The sequence below is a fragment of the Leucopleurus acutus genome (assembly GCF_964270905.1).
Source record: "Leucopleurus acutus genome assembly, chromosome: 2".
In the NCBI taxonomy this organism is placed as follows: Eukaryota; Metazoa; Chordata; class Mammalia; order Artiodactyla; family Delphinidae; genus Leucopleurus; species Leucopleurus acutus.
In genome coordinates this window covers 27,249,551-27,275,488 of record NC_139143.1, presented here as the reverse complement: position 1 = coordinate 27,275,488, position 25,938 = coordinate 27,249,551, and the positions used below count along the sequence as shown (strand labels likewise).

Below are 25,938 nucleotides of genomic sequence, written 5' to 3'. Positions count from 1 at the left end.
ATACCCACTACGAAGTTACAAGGGCAGATACAGTCCTCCCTCCATATCCACAGGAGATTGGTTCCAGGACTCCCACAGATACCAAAATCCAGAAATGTTTAAATCCCTTGTATAAAGTAGTGTGGTATTTGCATACAAGCTACGTGCATCCTCAAATATACTTTAAATCATCTCTAGATTACTTATAATACCTAATACAATGTAAATGCTATGTAAATAGTCGCCAGCATGGCAAATTCAAGTTTTGCGTTTTGGAACTTTCTGGAATTTTTTTTCGAATATTTTCGATTGGTGGTTGGTTGAATCCTTGGATGCAGACCCCCGGGATATGGAGGGCCAACTGTACTCTGAACTGCAGGCTCCCACATTTGTGATGGAATGCTTCTCACATGGGCAACTCTATGTAGTAATGTACCAAGATAAGTAGCAAGGACATACCTGTTTAATTATGCTTAACAATTCTCCTAAGTAGCACTGGGAAGGCCAGATAAATGATGGGAGCTAAATATATCCTTATTTCTACTGATACTTTTAACAGACTCCCCAAAGCAAATTTGGTAAACTATCCTCCCAGATACAATATTAATCACATACTAATAGTTATATGTAACTACCTCTTGCTGCTTTGCTAAATTCCCATAACACTTATAATCCCAGTCATTCATGCAGCATTTAACAAATATCTCTAATTATCATAGCTGTATATTTTATACTACCTAACTAAAAAACCAAATATGTTCACTTAATTGCTATACAAACAAGGAGCTGTGGAATAGTAATTAATGTTGTTTTCCAGATCAATTATTATCAATAGAGAAAATATTTCTTAATGAATCTCAGATGTCTTAATTTTTGAACATTTTTAAAATATCCCATCTAAAACCCCAAGAAACAAACCAACCAGTGGAGCCCAAAAAAGTGGCTGCATAGTGTGTGGCAAGTCTCTTTGAGGAAAAACCTAAGTTTATAATGCCTTATATGATATTTTTTCTTATATTAAATAACAAGAACAAATGTAAAATTCAGTGGGGATAGATGTGAGACGATCTTTAAGTACAAGGACTCACTACTTCTTTGCTTCCCCCGCAGTGACCAATAAAGTTCTATGACATTGTTAGTACTTATTTGATATGGACTGATTAATTTTAGGAAACAAAACTCTACAAGTCTGAGACAATAAAGCCATTCTATAGCCTCCCAAAAAAGAATAAATGCAAATTAATAGTATTAAAGTAAAGAATATATCAAAAAAAAGAAATCCAGTCATCCAATCAGCACTCACCACAATCACAAAAACATCCCCTAATTTGGTGTTTATTTTACCTGTTTTCTTTGACCATTATTCTTACATTAAGATTGAATGTAAATATCAAATAAGCTTCCTAATGACCAGGAAAAAACTGTATCTCATTGAAATAAATTAGAACATTATGATGGGGGCGGGGGGAGCAGAACTAAAATTCTGTGTTCTCAAAGATGAAGCAAAGTTTCTTGTATATACTCTTAGTTTTTAAAAACCAATACAGCTAACGCTCATTATTTTAATTATAGTTAAAATAATAATAACCTATTTAACACCAAACATTCTTCCCTCTACAAAAGCACTAGAGGTCTACAGTGATATTAGAAAACAGTTTACAAATGAGAATCACCCTGAATTAATGTTTCCTCATTTCTTAATTTTCCCATATGAAATTAACTGTAGGTCAGCTACACCTTTTGTATGTTCAGACCCTCTGCTTCCCTACCCCCTCACCCCTTACTTTGTAAATCAAAGTAATCATCCCCTCTGGCCACAGTAATTGATCCAGACAGGGAAACCTGATCCAAGCTTGAGCCAATCAAGCTCCTCTCTCTTGGGAATTTGATTTTCAAAGTCAGAGATGACCTAAGGGAGCATCCTAAAGGGAAAGGCTGCCAGTTCTGGCTGCTGAGATCCCAGAAGCTGTCTGCCTTTGTCTCAGGCCACTCTAAGGTTTAGCCATCTTGGTCTTCCTTTAAACATATTGGCATTTTGCTTAAGACAATCTCTTTCCATTGCTTGCAGACAAAGAATCCAAATGATTCACAAAACAAACTCATTGCAACATGGTATGTATACAGCTGGCTCTCTAAGTTCACATCTTGTGCTAGTAATAACTGAATATAAAATGATTAACTTATGTACACCTGAAACTAACTGTAAATCAACTACACTTCAATTAAAAAATGATTAACTTCTAAATTTTAATATTTATGCTGTCAAGAACAAACCTCTAAAACATGGTACTGCAGGATACAGGGATGATATAATATTATTTAGTACTTAGTTATTTTGTAACTGTTCTCTTAAATATCATATAAGGCATTACAGACTTATGTTTTTCCTCAGAGACTTGCCACACAATATGAAGCCACTTTTGGGCTCCACTGGTTTGTTTGTTTCTTGGGGTTTTAGACAGTATATTTCAAAATAATAGTATTTAATTCTTTTATATTGTTTCCATGTGTACTTTTTCCCCCCAATTTAATTTTAAACTTAAGAAAGTCAGAAGACAAGTGTTTTAAAGTTTCTTTCCACCACTCCTCAGAACCAGAGGCTGTCAAGCCCAACTCTAGAATAAAAGTTTGGATCAGGAAATGTTGATATGTGTAAGTTTCTAATTAAGAAGGTCCAGGAGAGATTTTTAAAAAAAAAAAGAAAAAGAAAAGAAAAGAAAAAAAGAAATTTAAACAGGAACAAAATGACATTAGTCTGCAAAAGTGACTCCCGAGTATTAACTTCTTAGTTTGCTCCTAGGTCTTCCTCTTCCCCAAATCACTCGGGCAACTAAGTGAGTTTCTGCTGGGAGAGGAGATGAAGGCAGTGTTACAACCCGAAACAATGATGTCTCTTTTTAGCAATAGTGTTGTGGGCTAACAATTTCATGCACATAGCCAAGAGGCATTTCTCAGGCCACTTAGGCCTCTAAAATAGTATGTGTCTTCTCTTCTCTTTGTCTTCTTTTTGCTCTGAATACATGAACACTGTACAGTAATCACAGAGCTCCAAATGAACATCAATCAAGAAGTCAGAGTAAACACTATGGATTACAGCAGAGCACAGCAATGCCTCAGACCCCATGACTTTGAACTATTCCAGCAATCAAGAAAGTGTTCTCACTTCCTACCTAGTCTTCAAGCTTCTTAGAAACCTAACAATCTTTTGAGTTGGTGCTTATTACCTGTGCTGTTTTTCTTGGTAAACACTGAAAGGCCTGTGTCCCTTTCCTGATGAAACACTTCACTATTTGCCAAAACTAAAACATAGCAATCTACAGCAATAAAGCAATTATAAACAAGGATGACTGTTCTTTTATAAAAACATTCATATAATTGCAATTAGCTTATGATTTCAAAGTAGAGCAGGTTTAAGTTACTAGCAGTAAGTTGATCAAATTAAACTATTCAACAGTAACCAGACACACTAGATAGGAAAACATATACAGGGTATCTGAATTTCTTTTTAGCAAAGACATCCAAGTATACTGCTCAGTTATCTCTTAAAGGCTTACAGTATCTACTTTACCTTACAGTATTATGGTTACCTTCCAGTTTCATACACAGATAAATGTCACACAAATGATAAAAATCTCAAGTACCTTGTATTTTGTACCTTAAATTACCATTATAAAACAACTTCTCACAATGAAAATGGAATGAGGCATTGCCTTGGAGGATCTCAGGTTCCTAATTAAGAAGCTCTAGACTCTAGGTACCAAACTCTAATATACACACTTACTAAACAATGGTCAGAGATGACCAGGGTCATAGTCAGGAAGATCAGACATGCAAGCAAAAAATGCATAAACCAATAATGTTGTGCAGCTCTCTAAATGCTTGATAAAAATTCACTTAATCATTACATTTATGGAGGTATTTTCTTAAAACACATTGAAATTGAACTGCAGATTTCAAGTCAAAAAAGCTTTCTCTCATGAATAAAATTCTTCCTTTAAAAGGGTGTTTAAAAGCTTGACACAAAAATCTCATTTTTAAAAATTTCATGGGACCTCTTATTTTTTAAAGAGGAATTTTATTATATTGAATTAAATATAATTAAAAGTTGGTCCAATGTAAAGAACCATTCCGTCTTGGAGCCAGAGTAGCCATGGGAACTGTCCTCTATTTACTGTTCTTTTCTTTCTTTCTTTCTCTTTCTTTCTTTCTTTCGTTCTTTCTTTCTTTCTTTTTTGATTGAAGTATAGTTGATTTACAGTGTTGTGTTAGTTTCAGGTGTACAGCAAAGTGATTCATTTTTAATCACAAAAGTGATATATTTTTTTTAAATAAATATTTACTTATTTACTTTTGGCTGCGTTGGGTCTTCATTGCTGCACACGGGCTCTGTCTAGTTGCGGTAAGGGGGGGCTACTCTTCGGTGCGGTACGCGGTCTTCTCATTGCGGTGGCTTCTCTTGTTGCGGAACACATTCTCTAGGCGAACAGGCTTCAGTAGTTGTGGCTCGTGGGCTCCAGAGAGCAGGCTCAGTAGTTGTGGCACACAGGCTTAGTTGCTCCGTGGCATGTAGGATCTTCCCAGACCAGGGATCGAACCCATGTCCCCTGCACTGGCAGGCGGATTCTTAACCACTGTGACACTGGGGAAGTCCCATACATATATTTTTTTCAGATTCCTTTTCCCCTTATAGGTTATTACAAAATATTGAGTATAGTTCCCTGTGCTATACATACTTACTGTTCTTTTCAATTGCTTTCCCCAGATAATACTGAATACCTCAATATCCCTTTGACGTTAGATAAAAGTATTCTAATATCACCAGTCTTCACTTATTGGTATGTAGCTCAACCACATTAATCTTTGGTGTCAAAATCTGACCTAGTCCCCAAAAGATACTATAAGTAGATTTGTATTCAGTTACAGTAAGTAAGCTATTAACTATATTATCAATTCACCAGTTCACTCTAGATTTGTTCTAGGCAAAAGTTTTTCCTAGAGATACTTAAAACTAACGAACTAACCCACCCGTTCTCACCAAAATTAAAGAAACAGAATAATATTGATCTGATACTGAGATAACCTCATATAATTTTAAAAATATATGCCTCAAAAATAGAGATAATGGTATATTATATACACTAATACAATAAGTTTAAATAGTGAACAACTTGAGACATCCTCATCGACCAAACTTTGAGATCTACTGCCCTCAACAAGGAAAAACTATTTACTAGAATCACAGAGCATTCAACTGAAATTTGCTGAGGAAATACACAAAAATGATACAATTATCAGTTATCTATTTTCTCATAGATACAAGAAATAAGTCTAAAATAAACTAGTAAAGCCTTTGAACATAATGGTACGTGAAAAATACTAGCTAAAAATACTACTTAACAAATGTTAATCCAAGGAAAGTTGGGGATTCCACATTAAACTCATGCCAATAGTCAATTAAATTGTCTAGGGGTATATTAAAATAATACAGGAAAGGGCTAAACTACTGAATTCACAGAAATTTCTAAGGGTGATCCAGGTCACCCAATAAATATTTGTTGAGTATTTACTTCCTCTCTGCCTCACACCGTACTGGATGCTATGGAAGAAAACAAAAAAGGAACAAGTCCTCTTTTTGAGAAAACGTACATTCTAGTAGGGAAAACACAGTAATCCGAGAAAGCAGGAGTTAACCAAGTACACCACACTCTGGTATACACTTATGTAGGCACTTGGGAAATACTACACATAAAAAACAATCCTGATAGGAGACACAGAAATAGCAATTGTTATAACACTGGAAGAATGGCTTACCTTAAATGCTAATTCTCCACCATCTTCAAAATTATGGGAAGTGGTTTAGAAGATAATTTTAGCTGTATAAGGTCAAGGCATTAAAAAACACTGAAATTATTCTCTTTTAAATTATCTTTCAACCTTTCTGATTATTTCAAGGAGAACGCCTCAGTTGCGGCTGGTATGTCTTTTACATTTCTCTATCACTTGCTAATAGCTGGTTTCAGAGCCTTCAGCAAATACCAGCATCTAGCTATAAATTAACATTTTTTTCATTGTGTTTACTTTTATGGCCAACTTTATATAGCAAGTGACAGGATATACTTTCCCTTTGTAATTAATTTTAGTTAATACTTTCTCTTTATATTAACTTTAAAGCCCTGGGGAAAAAACACAAAGAAATACTCTTCTACCTATTCCTGATTACAGGCAACTTCATGCCTGTAGTTGTAGCTGAGACTACCAAGCTTTACTTTCTCCAGAACAATAAATAAGCCCATGCTTAAGGTCTGGTATAAAGTACAATAGTTAAAACCTCTGTAGTTTCTACTCAACAAAATAAAGAAAATAAAGAATAATAGTTTACTTTGAGAGTATCTGGGGAGAAAAAAACCCAGTAATATTCTCCTAATAAAACTATTTTTGTGTTGCCAGGAAGGAGTCTTCCTATTCCCATACTTTAACCCTTCGAAAAACCTGTACTAGTCCCCTTCTCTATCCCCACCCTGGGAAATACTTGTTTAAGAAACAGTTGTCCACTAGACTATAAGCTCCCTGTGGGCACAAGCCCTGCCTTTTTCAGCTTTTAACTCTGGGGCTAAGTGGTCCCCTGTAGATATTCATTATGTGATTGTTGGATGAATGAACTGTGCCAGGAATTGGTCCTATACTTAATTCTTCTCTTTTTCTTACAAGACATATCAATTTAAAATTAAGTCATCCTTTCATGCAAGTCCTACACACTTATTTAAGGATCTAGTGTAGCTAAAAAGTTATAAGTAACTTCCTATAAATCTTGAATCTAAAATACAGGTCTTAAGTGCTATGATGATGAAAATGCCACTAGCTTTGCATATATTCTTTCCAAACAGGCATTTTATATATTAAAATATATAGTTAAATGCAGTGTCAGCTTTTCTTTTTAAAAAAACTGTATTTTTACTGGAAAAAATTCCTTATTTTATGATTCCATTAGAGATACATTATGTGTATACCACTTCTGGAGAAAGACTGTATAAAACCTGAGATTATGGCATGAATATGACAAAAATATACTGCTTAAACTCTAACAAAGTGCATATTATTTTCAATAATACACAAAATTTGAATCATCAAACATGGCAATTCAAGCTCAAAATGTCTTTCCTAAAGTTGACTTTTCCCAGCTCTCTATACATACTTATTAAGAATTTCAACATTCCATAACCATCAATTTTATAAGTCAGGAGAACTTCACTAAGTAGATGTCAGCTTACTAGGACTGACCAGATGATATAAAGTTACCAAGGTGAATCACAAGGGATATTCTTAAGTCTATTCATTACTTATCTGCCTACACTAACAAGACGTAAGAATCCTTCTAATGATGAGCTCTTAAAAGGCACTAGAAGAATACAACACTTTTTAAATTATATAAGGAAGGTAGTAAGTCAAAACTTTCCCGGTGAGTAAAGTCTGCCTAACAAGTCTGCTCATATGTTTCTTCTCTAACTTCAGCTAACATTTTGTTTGTTTGTTTGTTTGTTTGTTTTGCGGTGCGCGGGCCTCTCACTGTTCCGGTCTCTCCCGTTGCGGAGCACAGGCTCCGGACACGCAGGCTCAGCGGCCATGGCTCACGGGCCCAGCCGCTCCGCGGCATGTGGGATCTTCCCAGACCGGGGCACGAACCCGTGTCACCTGCATCGGCAGGCGGACTCTCAACCACTGCCGCCACCAGGGAAGCCCTCAGCTAACATTTTAAAGCCAAACTTGGCTCCTTCTCAGTCACTTCTCTCTAGACTTTCCAAGGGCATCAGATCAGATTGGTCCATGACCTCCTTCAAGACTACTTTTTACAGTAACACAGTAGCACCTTCTCCAATCAACAAACTAATTCTACTACGTTTCAAAGGGATGTTAAAACTGAGGATCTTTCAGAATAAAGGCAAAATGGTCACATTCCCAAAACCTTCTTACAAGCCATAATGTAGCTGAACCCGAGCACTACTATTTCTGTGTAAGGAAGATGTCAGAAATGACAGTGAAGTAAATAAACAGGTCTCAGCCTCTGTCCCCTCCTACCCAGAAAGAGTTAGGTATATTTTCATACTTCTTTCCCCACAGCACAGCCAGATCTGATTTTAAGACAAAAGGAAGGTGAAGGCCAGCCTTCTGGAGCAGCTCCTAAGGCAGTGTGAGGCAACCCCTTTAGGGGTGTTATTAAGTAAGGTATGCGTGTTGCCAGAGGGGTGGAGGAATAGAAGGCTGGAAGGGAGGTGCTGGTGGTGGTGCTAGTGGTAATACTAAGAGGTAACTGGTGCAACAGCTGTCTTAACCAAGGAACGGGCAGGATGGATTTTTGCACGCAAAAAACAAGATTTTTATTTAACTTTTGATGTGCCTACGATTACCTTTTCTGCATGCTCAAATGGTACTCAATTTTAGGTAGAAAACTTCCAATCAAGTGGGCCTATGAACTTGTTAGAATGTACACAGCATCATTATATTGTGCCAGGTAAGTTCATGAAGAAGAAACATTCTTGCAACCTAAACAGACAGTGGTTAACTTCAGATATTACACTACCATTCGTTTTGAAAGTAGTTATTGCTCAACTATTTCGAATTTTAAAATTGGTAACAGTTATCTAAGAGCCTTTACAAAGGCCTAGCCTCTAGGCTGCTTCAAAGCAAACGACAAATAGGAAGAAAGCTTACAGTGAAAACCACGTGTCTCCCGGTAGGAAGTACCTTACCATTCCATTTCCTGAAAGTTCACTCTAGATGTGAGCGTAACACTGTAAATATTTCTAAATACTAGATTTGACACTCGTGTATTTCACTTGCCTCAATCGTAAAAGAGCTGGGTGGGATTCCCACCTCTGGGACCAACATGTAAAATTAATCTCCCCTTAGTATACCGGGTACCGAGTAAAAAAACTGGGGACACTAAACAGTCATCAAACAGCCCTAAGCCCCGGAGGTGGGTTCTCATGTCAACAAAGTGGCCCGGAGGTGGCAAAGCTCTGCAAGCTCGGGGCCTGCAGGTGGGGAAGTGGTGAGTCTGGATTTCAGGGCGTTTCGGCCCACTTGGTCTCCCTGAGCGGATGGGTGATGATGGGGAAGGTTTTGCGGCCCCGTAGGGTCTCCGCCCGGAGTCGCCAGCAGGCCTCGGGCGGTAGCTCCTCAAATTCGAACAGTAACCCACCTCCACCCCGGCCTCAGTCCTGGGTTTGAGCACTTGTCCCCAGACCGAGAACTGCAACTCCCCAGGCATCGCGCATCTCAAAGGCTCCCCGTCAAGCCGCATCTTCCTCCTGAGCCACCCCGAGCCCTCAGCCCAAGGCCCCAGGGCAGGGGTCTCCGACCTCCCGCCATTTCTCCACGTCGCCGCAGCTCATAATAAAAGGAAAGAACCTCAAGGTGACACCTTATTTTGGACGGTGAATGCGAGCTCTGGGCCCGAGCTCAGGGGCCGGCTTCCCATCAGAGCCCGGCCGCCTCACCTGGCAGCGGCACACGATGTCTGCGTCCTGCGCCAGCAGATCCACCACCTTCCCCTTGCCTTCGTCGCCCCACTGCGCGCCGAGCACCACCGTCACCCGGTTCCCTCCGGGCCGCGCCCTGGGGCGGCCGCAGTCGCCGTTGGGCAAGGAGGATGCCGCCGGGTTGGTCTCTGCGAACGCCATGGCTCCAGAGACGCGAGGAGAGCCCGAAGGGGACGCGGGCGGGCAGGAGTGCGCGAACTGAACTGCTCTGCGGCCGCCAGCCACATGCGGAGGAAGAAGGAGCCAGAGCCAACCCGCCCCCGCCCCGCCTGCCGGGTCGCCACCCTCCCGCCAGGCCCGCCCCGCGCTCCCGCCGCCCTCGGCGCGGGGGGAATCAGGACCTCCCGGAGGACGCCGGCCTCGGCAGCACCGCCCCTCAGGGAAAGACCACGCCCCTTCCACGGCCGGGCGCGCCCCTCCAGGGCGAACCGGGCGAGCGGAAAGGGGCGGGGGCGGGGCTTCGAGCGCGCTTCAGCCTCAACGCCCCGCCCACCCGCCCGTCCTCCGGCTTTTCAAACTGGAGAGGCGGGGAGGTGTGTGCCTGTGCGTCAGACTACAACTCCCGGCAGCGCTCTGGCGGAAGCGACGTATACCAGTGATTTGGTGTCTGGCATCTGCACGTTTCAGTCTCTGAAAATGTTCATATTTAAATAATTTTTAATTTGTTTTTATTAAGGGATGAGACAGTGTGTACAAAATACAAAGGGTGCAATTTCAAAATACAAATGGGATGAAATTGAAACGTACTATAGATTTATAATTTGGAAAGTAAAGCTCTGGAAGTAAGAACAGAGATGGGAACAGGCAAACTCGAAAGTAAAGCAGTAATGTAGAGGACATTAGGCCTGAAAATGTAGAGAACACGTAGAGTCCTATACCTTCTCATTTTACATATTAGTAACAGAAGTTCAGAGAGAAGGAATGAATTGCCCATGTCATACAATATATGCCGAATACTATAATACACTTTTAATTCCCACAACCATATGAGGTAGGTAATACTATCTTATCCTTATTTTACAGGGTTTAAAAGTTAGTGAACTTCCTCCAGTGAGGGATGAATTGGTACCTAGATGGTCTGAGTCCAGAGCCCAGGTCCTTTCTGTAGTGTTTAGTGTTTCAGTTGTCGCTAGATTCCCAAGTATACTGTGAAAATAAATTAGGCTCATTTTAAGTGGAGTCAGGAAGCCCCAACGGGGTAGCTGTCGTGCAGGTACCATTCCTAGCAGATTGCATAACCAGAGGAACAAGGAAGATAAGAATATTACTCTTCTTCTGGGATAAGGGAAGACATTTTTCATACAGGAATTTTATCTCCTACTTTTAAAAAAAAGAAGGCAGATTCCTCCCTGCCCCAGCAACAATGCTCTAACCTTTGAAATCTTTTTGCCACTTTAGTTAAATGAATAAATATTATTTTATAATGATCTGTGATCCAATTTAGTCATGTCCAAAATTTTTGATATTTTTTAAAAACTTCCCAAGAATCAAACTATAAATGAAGTCTTTTTGACCTTAAACTAACTTTGGGATTTTTTTGGAGGGCCTCTGGAGCATCTTGAAGGATCTGTTCTCTCTCTTTATTAAAAAGGAGATATTAAACTAATTAGGCTTATTTGGAAAATTACATGGGAAGCATTGTCAAATAAATAATACTAAGCCTTCTTTACATTGCATCTGTATATGTCATAAATGTTTCAGAAATTATGACATTCCTAGAAATCTTGATATGTACTGGTGTATTATCATTCATAATTCTAGTTATTATCTTAAAATGTGTGTCATAGAACTTACCAAATTCCCATGTCAATTCCATAATAATGGACTCTTATTGGATCTTTAATAACAGACATTTAAGTCTTTTGTCATTCACAGAGAGTTACTGTTTTACTCTGATGCTTTACAAGAATATTCCTATAAAAATGCTTCGTCTTCAAGGAGATTCCTGGAAAAGACCCTAACAAATACTCTAGAACAGGGGTCCCCAACCCCCCCAGGCTGCACAGTGGGAGGTGAGCGGCAGGGGAGCCTGCAAAACTTCATCTGCCGCTCCCCATTGCTCACGTTACCGCCTGAAGCATCCTCCCCACCCAACCCTGGTCCATGAGAAAAAAATTGTCTTCCACAAAACCAGTCCCTGGTGCCAAAAAGGTTGGGGACCACTGCTCTAGAATGCAGGTTTCTGATAACTTTAAGTTCATAACACTGAACTGGGTAAAAATTTCTAAAACTTTAATGGAAAATTGATTGATTCATAAAGCCGCTAACCCAAGATCAACAAGATTTACAGGAGGCTGAATGAACAAATGAGGATGATTATAATTTTTATGATTTTTTATGCTAGTTCCCTAATGTTTTACTTTTCTGAATGAAGTCTTTTTGAGGATGATTATAATTTTTATGACTTCTTATGTTAGTCCCCTAATGTTTACTTTTCCAGATTTAAGGAAACGTTTTCTCTTAAGCATCTGTGACTTACAGCAATTGTAAACAAAGATGAAATATTTATCTTTTCCTACCTGATCCTTCCAGAATTCGGAAGCTCTTAAATATTTTTTCCTGACAGTACAGTTAGTTATTTACTTGAATTCAGTGAGAACCTGTTCTTCTTATAATAGGATACAATTGGAAATACTGACTACATTGCCAAGGCTTTGACTGGAATGTAATATTTGAGAGCTACATAGACTCAGATATGACCAATTTTAAGGAACTTCTTGGAAAAATAAGCCTGGTACCTTGCTTGTAAGTTTCCAGCAAAGTAACCTTAAAAAGAGTTTATATGGTCAATCACTATTCTTACTGCATTTATGTAAATAATCAAGCCAAATTTAATACAAACAAATTAGTTTTACTATGATTACTTTTGATAAAAGGGGGATAGTCATGGAGAGAGAAATTATGTTTGCACCTTTGTAGATATTAGATTCTTGTCCTGTTAATTTTCTTTAAGGTTTTGTTATGTATCTATAAGCTGGACAGGATCCTAAAGTCTTGTTTCCCTAATATCTGACTACAAATCTCCAAACTAATGTTTCCAATTTTCTCCAACCCTTCTGATTTGTAATCAATAAGAACAAAGGTTGCCTTTGAATTTCCTTGGAAAGGACTGCACCAAGGTCCCCCTCACTACCCAGATGCAACAAAACTTCAAGGAGACTCAAACCTTGGGTAAACATCTCACAGCTAAAGAAGATTCCACCTGGCATCCCATCCTATAAAAAGCACTGGAGACTGCTGAATCAAACTGATCAGGAATTGAAGGAAACTGCTGAAGGACACATCTTTCTTCCCAAAATGACTGGACCAGGCCTGTGTACCTTTTTCCTCTATTACTTCTTGCCTTATCCTCTCCCTCTTCTTGGAAAGACAGTGCTCTTATCTGCATTTTCAATCTGTTACAAAAGGGGGACACTTACCTAATTGTTGTGTTTGCCACCAGAAACTTCAATCCATTCATGACAATGGTGACCCTTCAGTCCATCCGGTAACAAATTTTTGCGCTTGTCCCAAGTGCTACTGCTAATTTCACTCGGCAACCCCTTGGCATCAGCTACAGAGTAAGATGTTTGAAGCCTTCCATTGGCCCACTCCATTAAGCCTCCTTAAAAGAGAACTTCCAGGAGGCCTACCTGACTCTGAGTTTGCCTCCAAAGGGAGAGCCTTTCTCCTCTGGGTCGGAATAAGTTCCAGTGAATGCATGATTAAAAATCTTTCCGAACATTAGGAGAGCTAGTCAATTCCACAGCCAAAGCAATAGCAACCTAACAAGGATCACTTGACTCATTAGCTAAAGTATCAATAGTTTTGGAAAATCGCATAGCCCTTGATTACCTACTTGCTGAACAAGAAGGCATTTTTTTCAATAGCAAATACCACCAGTTACACATAGTTAAATGCCTCTGGAGAGACAAAAACTCAATTATACAAGATCAGGGAACTAGCCCACTGGTTACAACAAATTTCACCTGATCACCCCCACCCTCTTTTTTTAACCTATTTAGCATTACCTTCAGATTTAGGCTCCTGGTTCAGAACCATCATGCAAACTGAACTTGTCTTATTACTTTAACTGTGCTTTGCATAATCATTTTAAGCTTTGTGCCCCTGAAATCTTTGTAAAAATGACATATACCCAATGTAACTGAACAGGACCCTATGGGGCCTTTTGGGGACAGACCCCCTCACCCCCACACACACACTCTCCCTGGCATGTCCTCCACCTGCCTCTCATCTGTAGGAAAACTTTAGCCTCTTAGGTCTTCCCTGAGTTCCAAAGAATAAATTTAATCAAAGAAGTGAGAAAATGCATAAAGAAAGGAAAACACTCAAGCAAGACAAAATAATAATAGTAGCCATTAAACAAAGTCAAGGGCCTTTAGTTCCTCCTCAAGGGCTATAGCTAATATTCTGAGCCATATCCTTTGAGCTATTTTGCAGATAATGAAATCCCCACCAGGTAGATGAAGTTAACTTCTGCTGCCCACAAGCACATAGACCCCAGACCATTTGGGAACCAGAAGGTTGATGATGTTGACTCCCAATTACCTCACTACCAACCAATCAGAAGAATGTCCATGAGTTGAGCGTGCACCCCACAACTCCCCTCCATCACCCTGTCTTTAAAGACCTTTTCCTGAAAGCCATCAGGAAGTTCGGGGCTATTAAGCATTAGCTGCCTGGACTCCTTGCTTGGTGCTCTGCAATAAGCACTGCACTTTCCTTCATCACAACCTGTTGTCTGTAGATTGGCTTTACTGTGCATGGGTGAGTGGATCCAAGTTTGTTTCAGTAACACAAAAAGGGTGATACTAGCTCAGCACTTTAAAATGACCTCCAATGTTTATGGCCTTGATAAGATAAAGACTTTAGATGGGAAATGCCTGAGAGTTATCCCTCCTACTTTTCTTTTTCCCTCAAATGTGGCCTCAGTGGTTTCCAGTCTGCACTTTCCCTCCAACGTGGGGCAGGACAACCAGGAAAGCTCCTTCCTGGAGGGACAAAACCTCTAAATGTGGAAAAGGTACGCAGGCCTCTCACTGCTGTGGGCTCCCCCGCTGCGGATCACAGGCTCCGGACGCACAGGCCCAGCAGCCATGGCTCACAGGCCCAGCCGCTCCGCAGCATACAGGATCCTCCCAGACCGGGGCACGAACCCGTATCCCCTGCATCAGCAGGCGGACTCTCAACAACTGCACCACCAGGGAAGCCTGGAAAACCTGACTCTTGATCAGCAATGCTTTCAAGGAAAGATGGTGATCAAAGAGGGAAATGTGAAAATGAAAGAAACCTCATCTTAAATGGAGTCAGGAAGCCCTAAAGAGGGAGCTCTCACCCACCTGCCACTTGTTGCAGCCTGCATAACCAGAGGCAAGAAGGAAGAATGTTACTTTTCTTCTGGTATAAGGGAGGACGTTTTTCACAGAGCAGTTTTATCGCCTGCTTTCAAGAAAAAGGAAGATCCTTCCCTGACCCAGCAACAATGCACTAACTACCACTTGCAGCCAATGAGAAACTGCCACAACCTCAGACTCTGGCTCTTCTCCAATGAACTTTCGTTCAAAACAACCCTAGCAATTTCTTCCTAAAACCTAATAAAAGCAAGTCCCTCTCCTTTGTTCTCTGGAGTTGCCCATGATTCACCATAGCTTGCCTGTCCTGAATTGCAATTCTCTACTACTCCCAAATAAACCCATTTTGCTGGTAAAATAACTCGCTGTTTTATTTTTCAGGTCGACAGGTGATATAGAGAAAAGGAGAAGGAAAAGTTAAAAATCTAGGGAATTCCCTGGCAGTCCAGTGATTAGGACTCAGCACTTCCACTGCTGGGGACCCAGGTTCAATCCCTGGTTGAGAACTTCAGGGCTCAAAACAAACAACAACAACAACAACAAAAAATAAGTCTAAACTTGGAAGCAGTTTAGATAATAGAAATAAATCCAAATACCTTGTAAAAGGACTAATTTTAATTGGTGTGATATAAAGAAGCATATTTACATCAAGAGAGGAGGGTTTGTGTAATTTCCATAAAATAACACTAGGATGTCACTGTTTCAAATGTATTTATAATCCCTTGGTTAGAGTGCACTCTATTCAGTGGAGTGGTGGAAGGACGTTTTTAACTGGTCAGCTCTACTAGAGGGTGGAATGGATGCCTAATCAGGAGAGACAAGGAAGAGAGATGGTCTTGAGTTTGACTTTTTGAGTTTATGGCCAAGTAGCTTCATTTTAATCATTGATACGCCCACCTTCAGTAGGACACAACATTTGAGTTTTGTTTGGGGCAGTGACAGGCAATGAATAACCATGTCTTAGCTTTGTATATACGAGGGTTTTCAAAGTACTGATACTTACTTGAATATTCACGCACACACTCGCATCTTATCCCTTGACCAGAGGCATCCACTTTAGAGCTGGCAGCCCCATAAAACCCAAGGGTTGAGACCAAAGAATACTTTTCAGAGTTCGAAAGTGAACCTCGCACCCTGGACTTAAACCACTTTTGCCACCTCAGCATTAAGTTTAAAAATATTTCAGGATACTTTCAAATGACATGGCTAGAGTCTTGTGGAAAAACAGCTGCAGGAATGCAGGGAGCACTGGCGAGTGACACAGTAACTTTAAGTCTTCGTGTGCTCTATCACCAGAAAGTCATTTACAGCTGCAGGTCTTCTAAGGCAAGAATTCAAGTCTCCAGGCCTGACCCGCATAAGCTGGGTGCAGTCACCTTTCCACTAGAAAGTGAGACTAGGAGATGACAGATGCTTGGGTTCCTCTGCAATGTGCTGCACAAATAGTAAGGGTAATCATTGTGGTGTGCCCAATCATTTTATAAAGCCAAGCACTAATTAACCCTCCCAAATTAGGAAATGGAATAATTTTTATGTTAAGTATTTAGAAGTAAAACCTCATTTTAGACAGCTGACAAACAGCTTGGAGAGAGGGAAAATGTGTGTATGCCCTTTAGCATGGAAAAAATAGCAAACCACCTCCGGGATGGGGGACATAGGAGCAACATCTACGTACTGCCTAAAATGCTGCTCTGATCACATCACTCCTCTGATCAAAGACCCTCAATGGTTCCCCAGAGTCAGTGGAATTATGTGCAAATGCTTCAGAGTAGCATTCAAGACCCTAGCCTGCTTTTTCATCTCCACCACACGAGGCCTCTTGGATCTGCTTCAGTCAGCCTGGACCCCTTGCTCTTTTGGAAATCTGAGACACCTGAACAGGAACAGTTGCCCCACCCCCACCCCCCACCCCAGTCAAGGGTAATACTTCAATTACCTGCACCTGCGATGCTCTCGCCCACACCTGTCTGCCCACCCCTCCCCCACCCTAGCCACATTTTGTCCCTCCTTCGAACCTCCCAGCACCTGGTTCTCATTACAGCATCTCTCTTTCTCTGGTGTTTGTGGACCTCAAGTCTGCATCGCCCTCCAAGGTTTATGCGCTTTTCCCACCAGGTCCGCGGTGTTGCCCGGGTAAAGACCGAAAACAAAAGCAGAATGAGGCATCCCCTGAAAGCTTCAACTTCTCAGACCCAGCATACACCACCAGAGAAGAGGGTCAAGCTGGCCGGAGGACTCGAACCCCTGAGGCTTTCTCTCCCTTGGGCTTTGCAAACCTCCCAGGGGCCGGCCAAGGCGGAGATATTTCGCAGGCGGCCGCGGGTGGGGGCCTGGCAGCGAGAGAGGCGCGCGGGGGTGGCCCCCTCCCAACTGGAGCCCGGCTAAGGGGCAAGGCCGGCGGCTCGGCCGGGACTCTAAGCCGCAGGGTGGGGTGCGGCTGGGGACTCGTGGCGCGCCCGCCCTCCAGGGGCCCTCCGCAGCTTCCACCTCTCCGAGAGACCACGGTGAGGGGACGCCGGCATCCCGGGCGCGGGGGGCGTTGGGAGAATTGGCGGCGACTGTGGGCTGCGCGGAAAGGCCGGGCGGACGGGGCGTCGCAGCCCGGCTGTTCTCCGCGCCCTCCCTTCGGCGTGGCGGGACACCCGGGTCCGTGCGTTTCCCCAGCCGCGGGCGGGGGGCGGTGCTGCCTGCCTCGGACACCACGCCCATTCGGGGGCGGGGACCGGGACGGCGGGGAACCTCCAGCAGGTTCGCTCGGGTTCTGAGGCTGGGTGGCCGGACTCGAGCCGGAGGTCTAAGGCGCATGACGTTTGGTCCATACCTGACCAGGGGTGTCAGTGGACTTTGTCCCACCTCTGTCCTGTTGCGGTGCCCAAGGACGCTAAGTCCCTCAGTTAAAAGGGAGAAGTCAGGGTGTGTACACAGACCCCGGCGCCTCCCGGGAATCTCGGGATCCCCACCTCTGGGCAGAACCCCTGTGGAGGCTCTGAGGCTGTCTTGGAGGACAGTTCCTAAACTGAACTGTGAAACTGTTGCCGATGTTCTATAAGATCCCCTCTGCATCTGGGAAGGTCTAGACTGGGCTGGGTTGAAGGACCAGAAGCCGGGAGAGTCTGTCCATCACAGGAGTTACCTCAATGAGGAGAGTGGATGGGTGAGGTGAGTTTTCTGCTTTCATTGTGACCCTTAAGCAATTATCTGGATTAACCCATCTGTACTCAGGGGGCCAGGACAAGTGTCCAGAGTAGGTGCATATCCTCCCAAAAGTGGAGGGTGCAGATGAGCTTTCAAAGCGCTCTAACTCCAGAGTCTGTGCCTCCGTTAAGCCACAGACCTGAACTCCAACTTCTGCCCGCTTCAGGGTGTGGAGGACACCAAGTCCCGGCCTTGGAGACTCGTTCTCCTAGGGGTCTAGGGCTAGAAGCTCCAGGATGCCCTATCTTGGCATGCGGGGGCTCTGCGCCTTCTAGAATCATCCCAGCCAGCAAGACAGGGCACTAGGCAGTGGGGTTTGGCTGCTTGGTATTGACTTTCTCTAGAAGATCTAGGCTTTAGCCATCTTTGTTCTCAAGCCCTGGGTAAATGAAGAGAAAATGAGGGCCTTAAAGTGTGGGAAGGCCTGGAAAGGGAACCCAGTAAAGGGAACCAGGTAATGCACTGCTAGGCTTCAGGCTCCAGGGAGGACAGATAAAGGGGTGCTCCCAGGGAAGTCTTTTAAAGCCCCTGGCCCTCCGCAGACCGTGCCACAGCTCTGCTTCCCTCTAGAGCATGACTGTATCTCTATCCCTGTGGGCCAGGCTGGGGTGCAGATGGGTAGTGCCTGCTGGGAGCTCTACTGCCTGGAGCACAACATCCAGCCCAGTGGCACTGTGCCCAGCAACAAGGCACTGGGGAGCTGCGCTGACCCCTTTCAACACCATCAGTAAGACAGGGCTGGCAAGCACGTGTCTGGGACTGTCTTTGTGGACCTGGAGCCTTCTGTCATAGGTGAGTGGGCAGTTGGTGGGTTCCCCACCCCCAGCCCATATTTTTGCCATCCCCCAAATCAGCTGGGAGCTCTGCTTAGGGGAAAAACTCTTGGAATGCAGGCAATCACCAGCCAAGAACAACAATAAGGTCTGTTGCTTTTGTCTAGACTGTCTTCAGGAGGGGTCCTGCGGGCTTCCTGTGCTGAGAGGGAGATGAGTCAGAGAGCTCTGCCTGGGAAACCACTAGATGTTTGAGTCAGGGGTCAGACCTAGAAAGAAGACTATAGAAAAGAGTGGATATTAAAGCAGAAACTTTAAACTTCCCTTTCCCTACCCTCAGGCTCTCAGGGATAACATTGCCTAAGGAACTGGGTGCTGAGTTTAACTGAAATGGGCCCCTTAATAGGATGTGGACCTGTGTGAACTTGGCTGTTGTTGGCTCTCAAGGGGTTCTCTGCTTCCTCCTTTCTGCGTCTGGATTTCCTCGGTTTCTTGTTCCTGAAAATGTCACCCCTCCCCCATCTTCCTACAGACATTGTTATAGATGTTGAACTGTGGACTGGGTTTTCTGCATTAGTCTGTGTTCTTATTCCAATCAAAAGTCAAATGAGATTCCCCTGAACACACCACTGATTTGATTCCTTACTAAGCAGAATGAAGTGGCTATGATGAAGGGAAGGGACCCCCTAACTTTCCCCCTCACAGCCCAGGTAGGACTGGGCTTTACAAGTGGGCCTCAGGCCCTGATCTTTGGTTCTACGTGGGGGAGCTCAGCAGGAAAGGTCCTAGTGCCTGTGTGGAGGAGACCTTTCCTCCGCACAGGATGGGGTAAGAACTGGCAGGTATAGGCAGCTCTTCTACCCTGAGCAGCTGATATCTGGCGAGGAAGATGCTGCCAGCAACTCTGCCCAAGGCCACTACACTGTGGGGAAGGAGATCCTCGATCTGGTGCTGGAGTGGATCCAAAAACTGGTGAGCAGACCAAGTGCCCTTGTCACCTGGGAGGCTGGACTTGTGTGGAAGAAAGGGGAACCACAGGCCTATGGCTGGTGCTGGTTCCTCTGGCCTGTCTGTCCACTTGCTTCCTCTAGAGGGAGCTGCGTGTCCTGGGTGTGGATCTAGGGTTAGAAGTCTGAGTAACTTGCTCTGCCCTGAGCCTGTGGACTCTGGCTTCTGCCCTGCTGGTTGTTGCTTTGCCACGCCTGATTGTCTGATCCAAACCTTTTTTGATTTTTGATCCATCTCTAGCCCCAGCAGGTGGGAGGAAGCTGCCTCAGAAGCTCGGCTTGTTGTTCTTGGACTCCTAAGCAGGGCTTTCCAGCTGGGAGAGGCTCCTCTTAGCTTTCAGCCACTTTTCCAGTTTATCCTATCCCTTGCCTGAGGCTGGGAGAGCCAGGACCAAAGCCAGCTAGGAGCCAGTACTTTGGCACTGGCCCTCTAAAGGGATTGTCCAGACATACTCTCTGCTGCTCAAAGACTGAGGACTTGCGGGTGACCTGAGGAATGGGATTCTGTGTGAAAATATGACAAAGCACCCCTTAAGCTTAGACCTTTCTTAAAAAGGAGAATTTCTTTTAGTTGTCAATTTACATAAAGCCTACTTATTTTTTGCTTTTAAAAATTTTTATTATATATAATGTATATTTATTGTATATAATATATATAATTGTATACGACATATTAGTTTCAGGTATAGGACATAATGATTTGATATATGTAATATTGCAAATGAAGAACTTTTATATTGTTACTACTAATGTGTCTGGTATAGTCTGACGCTTTTCTAGTCCAAGGAACAGCTACATCAGAATCACCAAGGGTACTTGTTAAACCTGCAGGTTCCTGGGTTCCAGTCTGAGGTGGGGCCTGGAAACCACCACCACCAGCCCCAGTCCCACTCTCCTGCAACTAGGTGGCAGAGCTACAAAGCTGAGAGGGCTCAGCTCTCTGACTACAGATCCGAAGTCCACCTGACCCTCATCTCCCCTCCCCTCACCCCTGACACTTCACACACACAGCACTGCCCTTCTAGGTCATCTGTCTCCCCAGAACTCCAAGCCCCTTGTAGGTATTCTCTTCTCACATCTATAGAGGTGAAGCAACAGAGCATGAGAGAACTTTCTGGAGTGATGGAAATTTCTATATTTTGATTGGTTTGATAGTTCTATAGGTATATACATTTGTCAAAGCATTCACTGTGTGTATAATAATATGTATACAGTTAAGTATAAATTATGCTTCAAAGTTTTGTGTTTTTGAAGTATAGAAGTGAATACAGTTGTAGTTAGGTCACAATAGTTTTGTAGACAGGAAAGAATCCTGTCAGGAGAAGAGGGCTGGGGACAGATGATAATGCCATCTGCATCCTTAACAGTGTTATCTCCTACCCTAGACAGACCAGTGTACTGGGCTTCAGGGTTTCTTGATCTTGCATAGCTTTAAGGAGGACACTGGCCCAGACTTCACCTCTCTGCTGATGGAGCAGCGTTCTGTTGACTGTGGCAAGAAATCCAAGTTGGAGGGCTTCCCTGGTGGCACAGTGGTTGAGAGTCCGCCTGCCGATGCAGGGGACACGGGTTCGTGCCCCGGTCCGGGAAGATCCCACATGCCACGGAGCGGCTGGGCCCGTGAGCCATGGCCGCGGAGCCTGCACGTCCGGAGCCTGTGCTCCGCAACGGGAGAGGCCACAACAGTGAGAGGCCCACGTACCACACACACAAAAAAGAGATCCAAGTTGGAGTTTACTATCTACCAAGCCTCTCAAGTGTCCAAAGCAGTTGGTAACTCCATCCTTACCACCCATACCACCCTGGAGCACTTGGACTATGCCTTCATGGTAGGCAATGAGGCCATCTATGATATCTGTCACTGTAACCTGGACATCAAGTGCCCTACCTACACCAACCTCAACTGGCTCAGGGACCAGATTGTCCTCCATCATTGCCTCTCTGCATTTTGATAGTGCCCTCAATGTGGACCTCACAGAGTTCCAGACCAATCTGGTGCCCTACCTCTGCATCCACTTTCTGTTGGTGACCTGCTCACACATTGTCTCAAATGAGAAGGGCTATCATGAGCAGCTCTTGGTGTCAGGGATCACCAATGCCTGCTTAAACCCTCCAATCAGATGGGTCAAGTGTGACCCTCACCATGGCAAATACATGACCTGCTCTGCCATGCAGATGTGGTGCCCAAGGATGTGAATGCCACCATCGCCACTGTCAAGACCAGGTGCATCATCTGGTTTGTGGGTTGGTGTCCCATGTGTTTCAAGGCAAGTTAGGGATAAAGGGAGGGATTAGCGTGTGTCCTGTGTAACCACTGAGAGGGGAGATTCCTTTAGAGCTGCAGGCTTTGAAACATGCACTAGGGATTGGGAGAATCAGGCAAATAACAGCGTTAGAGTCTGTCTTTAACTCTTTTAAATTAATTAATTATTTTTGGCTGCGTTGGGTCTTTGTTGCTGCGCACGGGCTTTCTCTACTTGTGGTGAGCGGGGGCTACTCTTCGTTGCGGTGCATGGGCTTCTCATTGCGGTGGCTTCTCTTGTTGGGGAGCGTGGGCTCTGGGGTGCTCAGGCTTCAGTAGTTGTGTCTCATGGGCTCTAGAGCGCAGGCTCAGTAGTTGTGGCTCGCGGACCCTAGAGCGCAGGCTCAGTAGTTGTGGCGCACGGGCTTAGTTGCTCCGTGGCATGTGGGATCTTCCCAGACCAGGGCTCAAACCTGTGTCCTCCGCATTGGCAGGTGGCTTCTCAACCACTGCACCACCAGGGAAGCCTGGTTGTCTTTAACTCAATAGATCTCAACTTGTCTAGAGCCCAGGCCTTTGGTCTGTACACCAGGTTCAATTCTATTGGAAAACTCGCCTTTATGAAAGGAAAGTATGTTTCATGTTTCTTAGCCTGGTATATGGGCATTCCCTAGGCTTGCCAGTCAGATTGGGGGCAGTGCTTTCATTGTTCATGTGTGCCATGGACATACCCATTTAACATGGCTCCTCCTCAGAAGGGAGTGCTTTTGGAAGCACAGAAAGGCCTGCCATTCAGATAATGGGCAAAACAGGGGTCAGAAGGTGTACGAATACTGTCTCTTCCTTTTGAGTAATTTGTTTATGCCCCACCCTTTCATCAGTTCACATTCCCAGAGGGTACTGGGCATATGGCCTAGTTTAAGTTTTATAGGTTTTGTTTCAGGGTGAGACGAGAAAGATTAAAGGTGACAGCTGTGGCATTTAGAAACTATACAGCTTTCCTGCCCCATTACACTGCTGCAGACATGACTGCAATGGGAGGGGAGGCAGGGACTCCTGGTCATAAAGATAATAGCAGCTTGCTAGTGTGGAAGAGTTGTCCTGTAGCTCAGAACAAAGGGGTAGGGAATCTGGGAGGCTGACTTCCTTTCTCAGCTCCATGTTAGGAAAGCTTCAGCTATTCAAAGGAAGAATAGGTTGCCTTCAGGAATTGCTAGTAAGCTTGCTTTCCTTGGAAGCATTAAGGGGAAGTTGACCTTGTTTGTTTGTTTTTTTTTTAAACACTGAATATCAAACACATTTGCACTGAATATCATGAAGGAACTGGCCTTGTCAAGATCTGAGGGCAGAGCAGACTTAATCTTGTTTGAAGAAGCCAAGAAGGCCAGTGTGGCTGGGGCAGAAGGAGCCAGGGGGAGATTAGGAACAGCTAGGGCCTTATGGACCATAGTCAGGATAGCAGTGAAGCCAAGTTACCACAGCAACCAGTCAAAGTTCCTCTTTCAAGTCTCTTAAGAATCAGGGCATGGACCAGAGACAGTACAGGAGCCTCCCAGCATCCTAGTCTGTAATTTAATGACAGGGTTCCTTGTTTGTTCTCATTCCAAGAAACTGCTAGGGAGCAGTTATAAAGTATAAGTAGAATGAGGGTGATGATAAAACTGGGCCAGTTCAGTTTTTGTATTCTTTATGTTCTCTTCCACTGCAGCTTTTCCTGCCCTTCCATGAGAAAGAAGCCAACTCTAGCCGATGGCAGCAATCTTGATGGTGAACTTCCCTAGGAGCACTGGCCGGTGATGACATGTTCATCTTTCAGAACATGGGCTTCACTAAGGATGTGGGCAACAGGTTTCTGGTCTGTTCAGACTGTGAAATTGGACCAATTGGCTGGCATTGCCTCGATGACAAGAACAGTTTCTATGGGGCCATGGAACGGGTTACCCATGAGTAACTGAGGGGAAGGGAATCAGCTCCACACCCAGCTGTAACAGCTGCTCCTCACAAGAACTGGCATTTAACCTGGTATAACTGCAGCTGCCTTCTCTGTACTAATATAAATTATGAGTATCAGCATGTCCAGTTGAACATGCAGAGAGCTAATCCTGCTTCCTCAAAGCCTCGAGTGCATGCCTCTTGCTTAGTTTGCTTTGCATCACAACATTTCTTAATTTCCCTTCCCCCCCAGTTTTAGGTCCCCGGGGTATTTTCACAAGCTAATTCTCCTGCCTGGTATTCTGCCTGGGCTCTCTTTTATCCAGGAGTTCCCTTGTTTCTTGCTCTAGAATGGCAGTATTCAACCTTTTAGCCACAGTGACATATGAGAAGTGATGCTCATGTGCTGATAGTTGAAACTCCACCTTTTTCCTCTCTCATTCAAGAACACATACGAGTGTCTGAGAATGACTTCTTCGTATGGCTAACTTTATCTACAGCAATTTATTCTTTTTAAAAGTAAAGCATTTACAAACCAGTATGTAACTGCTAATCAGAAACACATTACCTTGGACACATTTCTTGGAATCAGAATGGAGGGTGTGAGATATAGAAGGGATAGGCCTTTGCCATATTATACATGAGTTTATAGGTTTGTCTTATCTGGACAAGTGACTCTTCATTTGCTCTTAGGAGAGACTCCTTTAATGGATAGTGTCATCATTTATTGAACGTACTGGGCATGGTCCTCTCTGAGTTTGGGTTCATTTGGAATCTCTATACCAACCCAGAATACAAACTTTCCATCAAATGCCTCTATTTATAGCTGTAGGGTTGCTCTAACAGTTTGATGTTAGCAGCAGTTTGGTGTTCAATATTATTTTCAGTTGTTCTGTCATTGGTCTTCTGAAATGGCTCACCATCTTAGAGGGAATCTATATAACCAGGTTTTAGGTATCCTCCCATCATCCCTACCTCTAAGATTCAGTAGACCTAGAATTGAAGTGACGACTAAATAGAGACAATCTGCTGTCCATTCCTTTGCATTTGTTTTCTGGTTGCTTCCTCCTTCCTCTCCACAGAGCTTACTCTAAGTGTCCCCCAATTAAAGTATGGGCCTTTTGCAACCAGCCTACTCCCCTAGAAAGGCAGCTTCCTTCCGCAATCATAGCCTCAATGAGCTCTAGTAGAAAATGAGAGAACTGTTGTCCACGATTATGGCATTTGCAGGAAAACAAGAACAAAAACGAGAATTATCCACTCAGGTCATAAGGAGCAAAACCAAGCAGATGCCTCTAGGTGCATATGGTCCCTCGTATCACAAGCCAAAACCTAGGCAAAGCATTTTTTAAATTAGGCTTTGACTTTTCTTTCCAGTTTTTAAACACAGCGATAATACACATTCATTTCAGATAAATACAAAAATGGGTATAGAAATGTTTTTAATCACTCATATTTCCACCATCCAAAGATTGCCAATGGTTATATGGTGTACATACTTCTCAGTGTTCTTCTATATGTACTGTATGTAAACATGCATGGTCTTTTAAAACAAATATGAGATCACACTCTTTTATAACTTGCTTTTTCCATTTAACAAAATACTGACTTCCCATGTCAGTAGATATCCATCTATATACAACCATTGTTTTTAGTATTCCATTGTATTTCTGTACCGTAATTTATTTAAACAATCCACTATTAGATTGTCTCCAGTTTCTTATAAACAACGTGATATAACGTGCAAGCTTATAGCTAAATCTGTTTACACATTCTTAATTATTTCCTTGGCTACATCATTAAAAGTGGAATTGCAGGGTATGCACATTTTCAAGGCTTTGCTGTATTGACACATACTCCTCAAAAACAGCTGTGCTAATTTATTCTCCTCTGGCAGAAGAGAGCATTTCTCTGAACCCTTCC

General features: G+C 43.4%; 1 protein-coding gene and 1 pseudogene across 2 annotated transcripts in view; one reads left to right on the top strand and one right to left on the bottom strand.

The window, feature by feature from the left end:
- The window catches only part of ADSS2 (adenylosuccinate synthase 2), a gene marked incomplete at its 5' end in the record, with an annotated part of 39,968 nt that extends 30,312 nt beyond the window's left edge, over nt 1–9,656 (bottom strand). Inside the window, one exon of the mRNA XM_082856055.1 lies at nt 9,474–9,656. Coding sequence (XP_082712181.1) covers nt 9,474–9,656 — 183 coding nt within the window. The remainder of the gene's footprint in view (nt 1–9,473) is intronic.
- Nucleotides 9,657–18,459: 8,803 nt separating this feature from the next.
- LOC309958008 (tubulin alpha-1C chain-like) lies at nt 18,460–22,117 on the top strand (annotated as a pseudogene). Its single transcript has 5 exons — nt 18,460–18,501; nt 18,604–18,852; nt 19,657–19,806; nt 21,227–21,355; nt 21,575–22,117. The product of its transcript is annotated as a tubulin alpha-1C chain-like (transcript).
- Nucleotides 22,118–25,938: the final 3,821 nt, after the last annotated feature.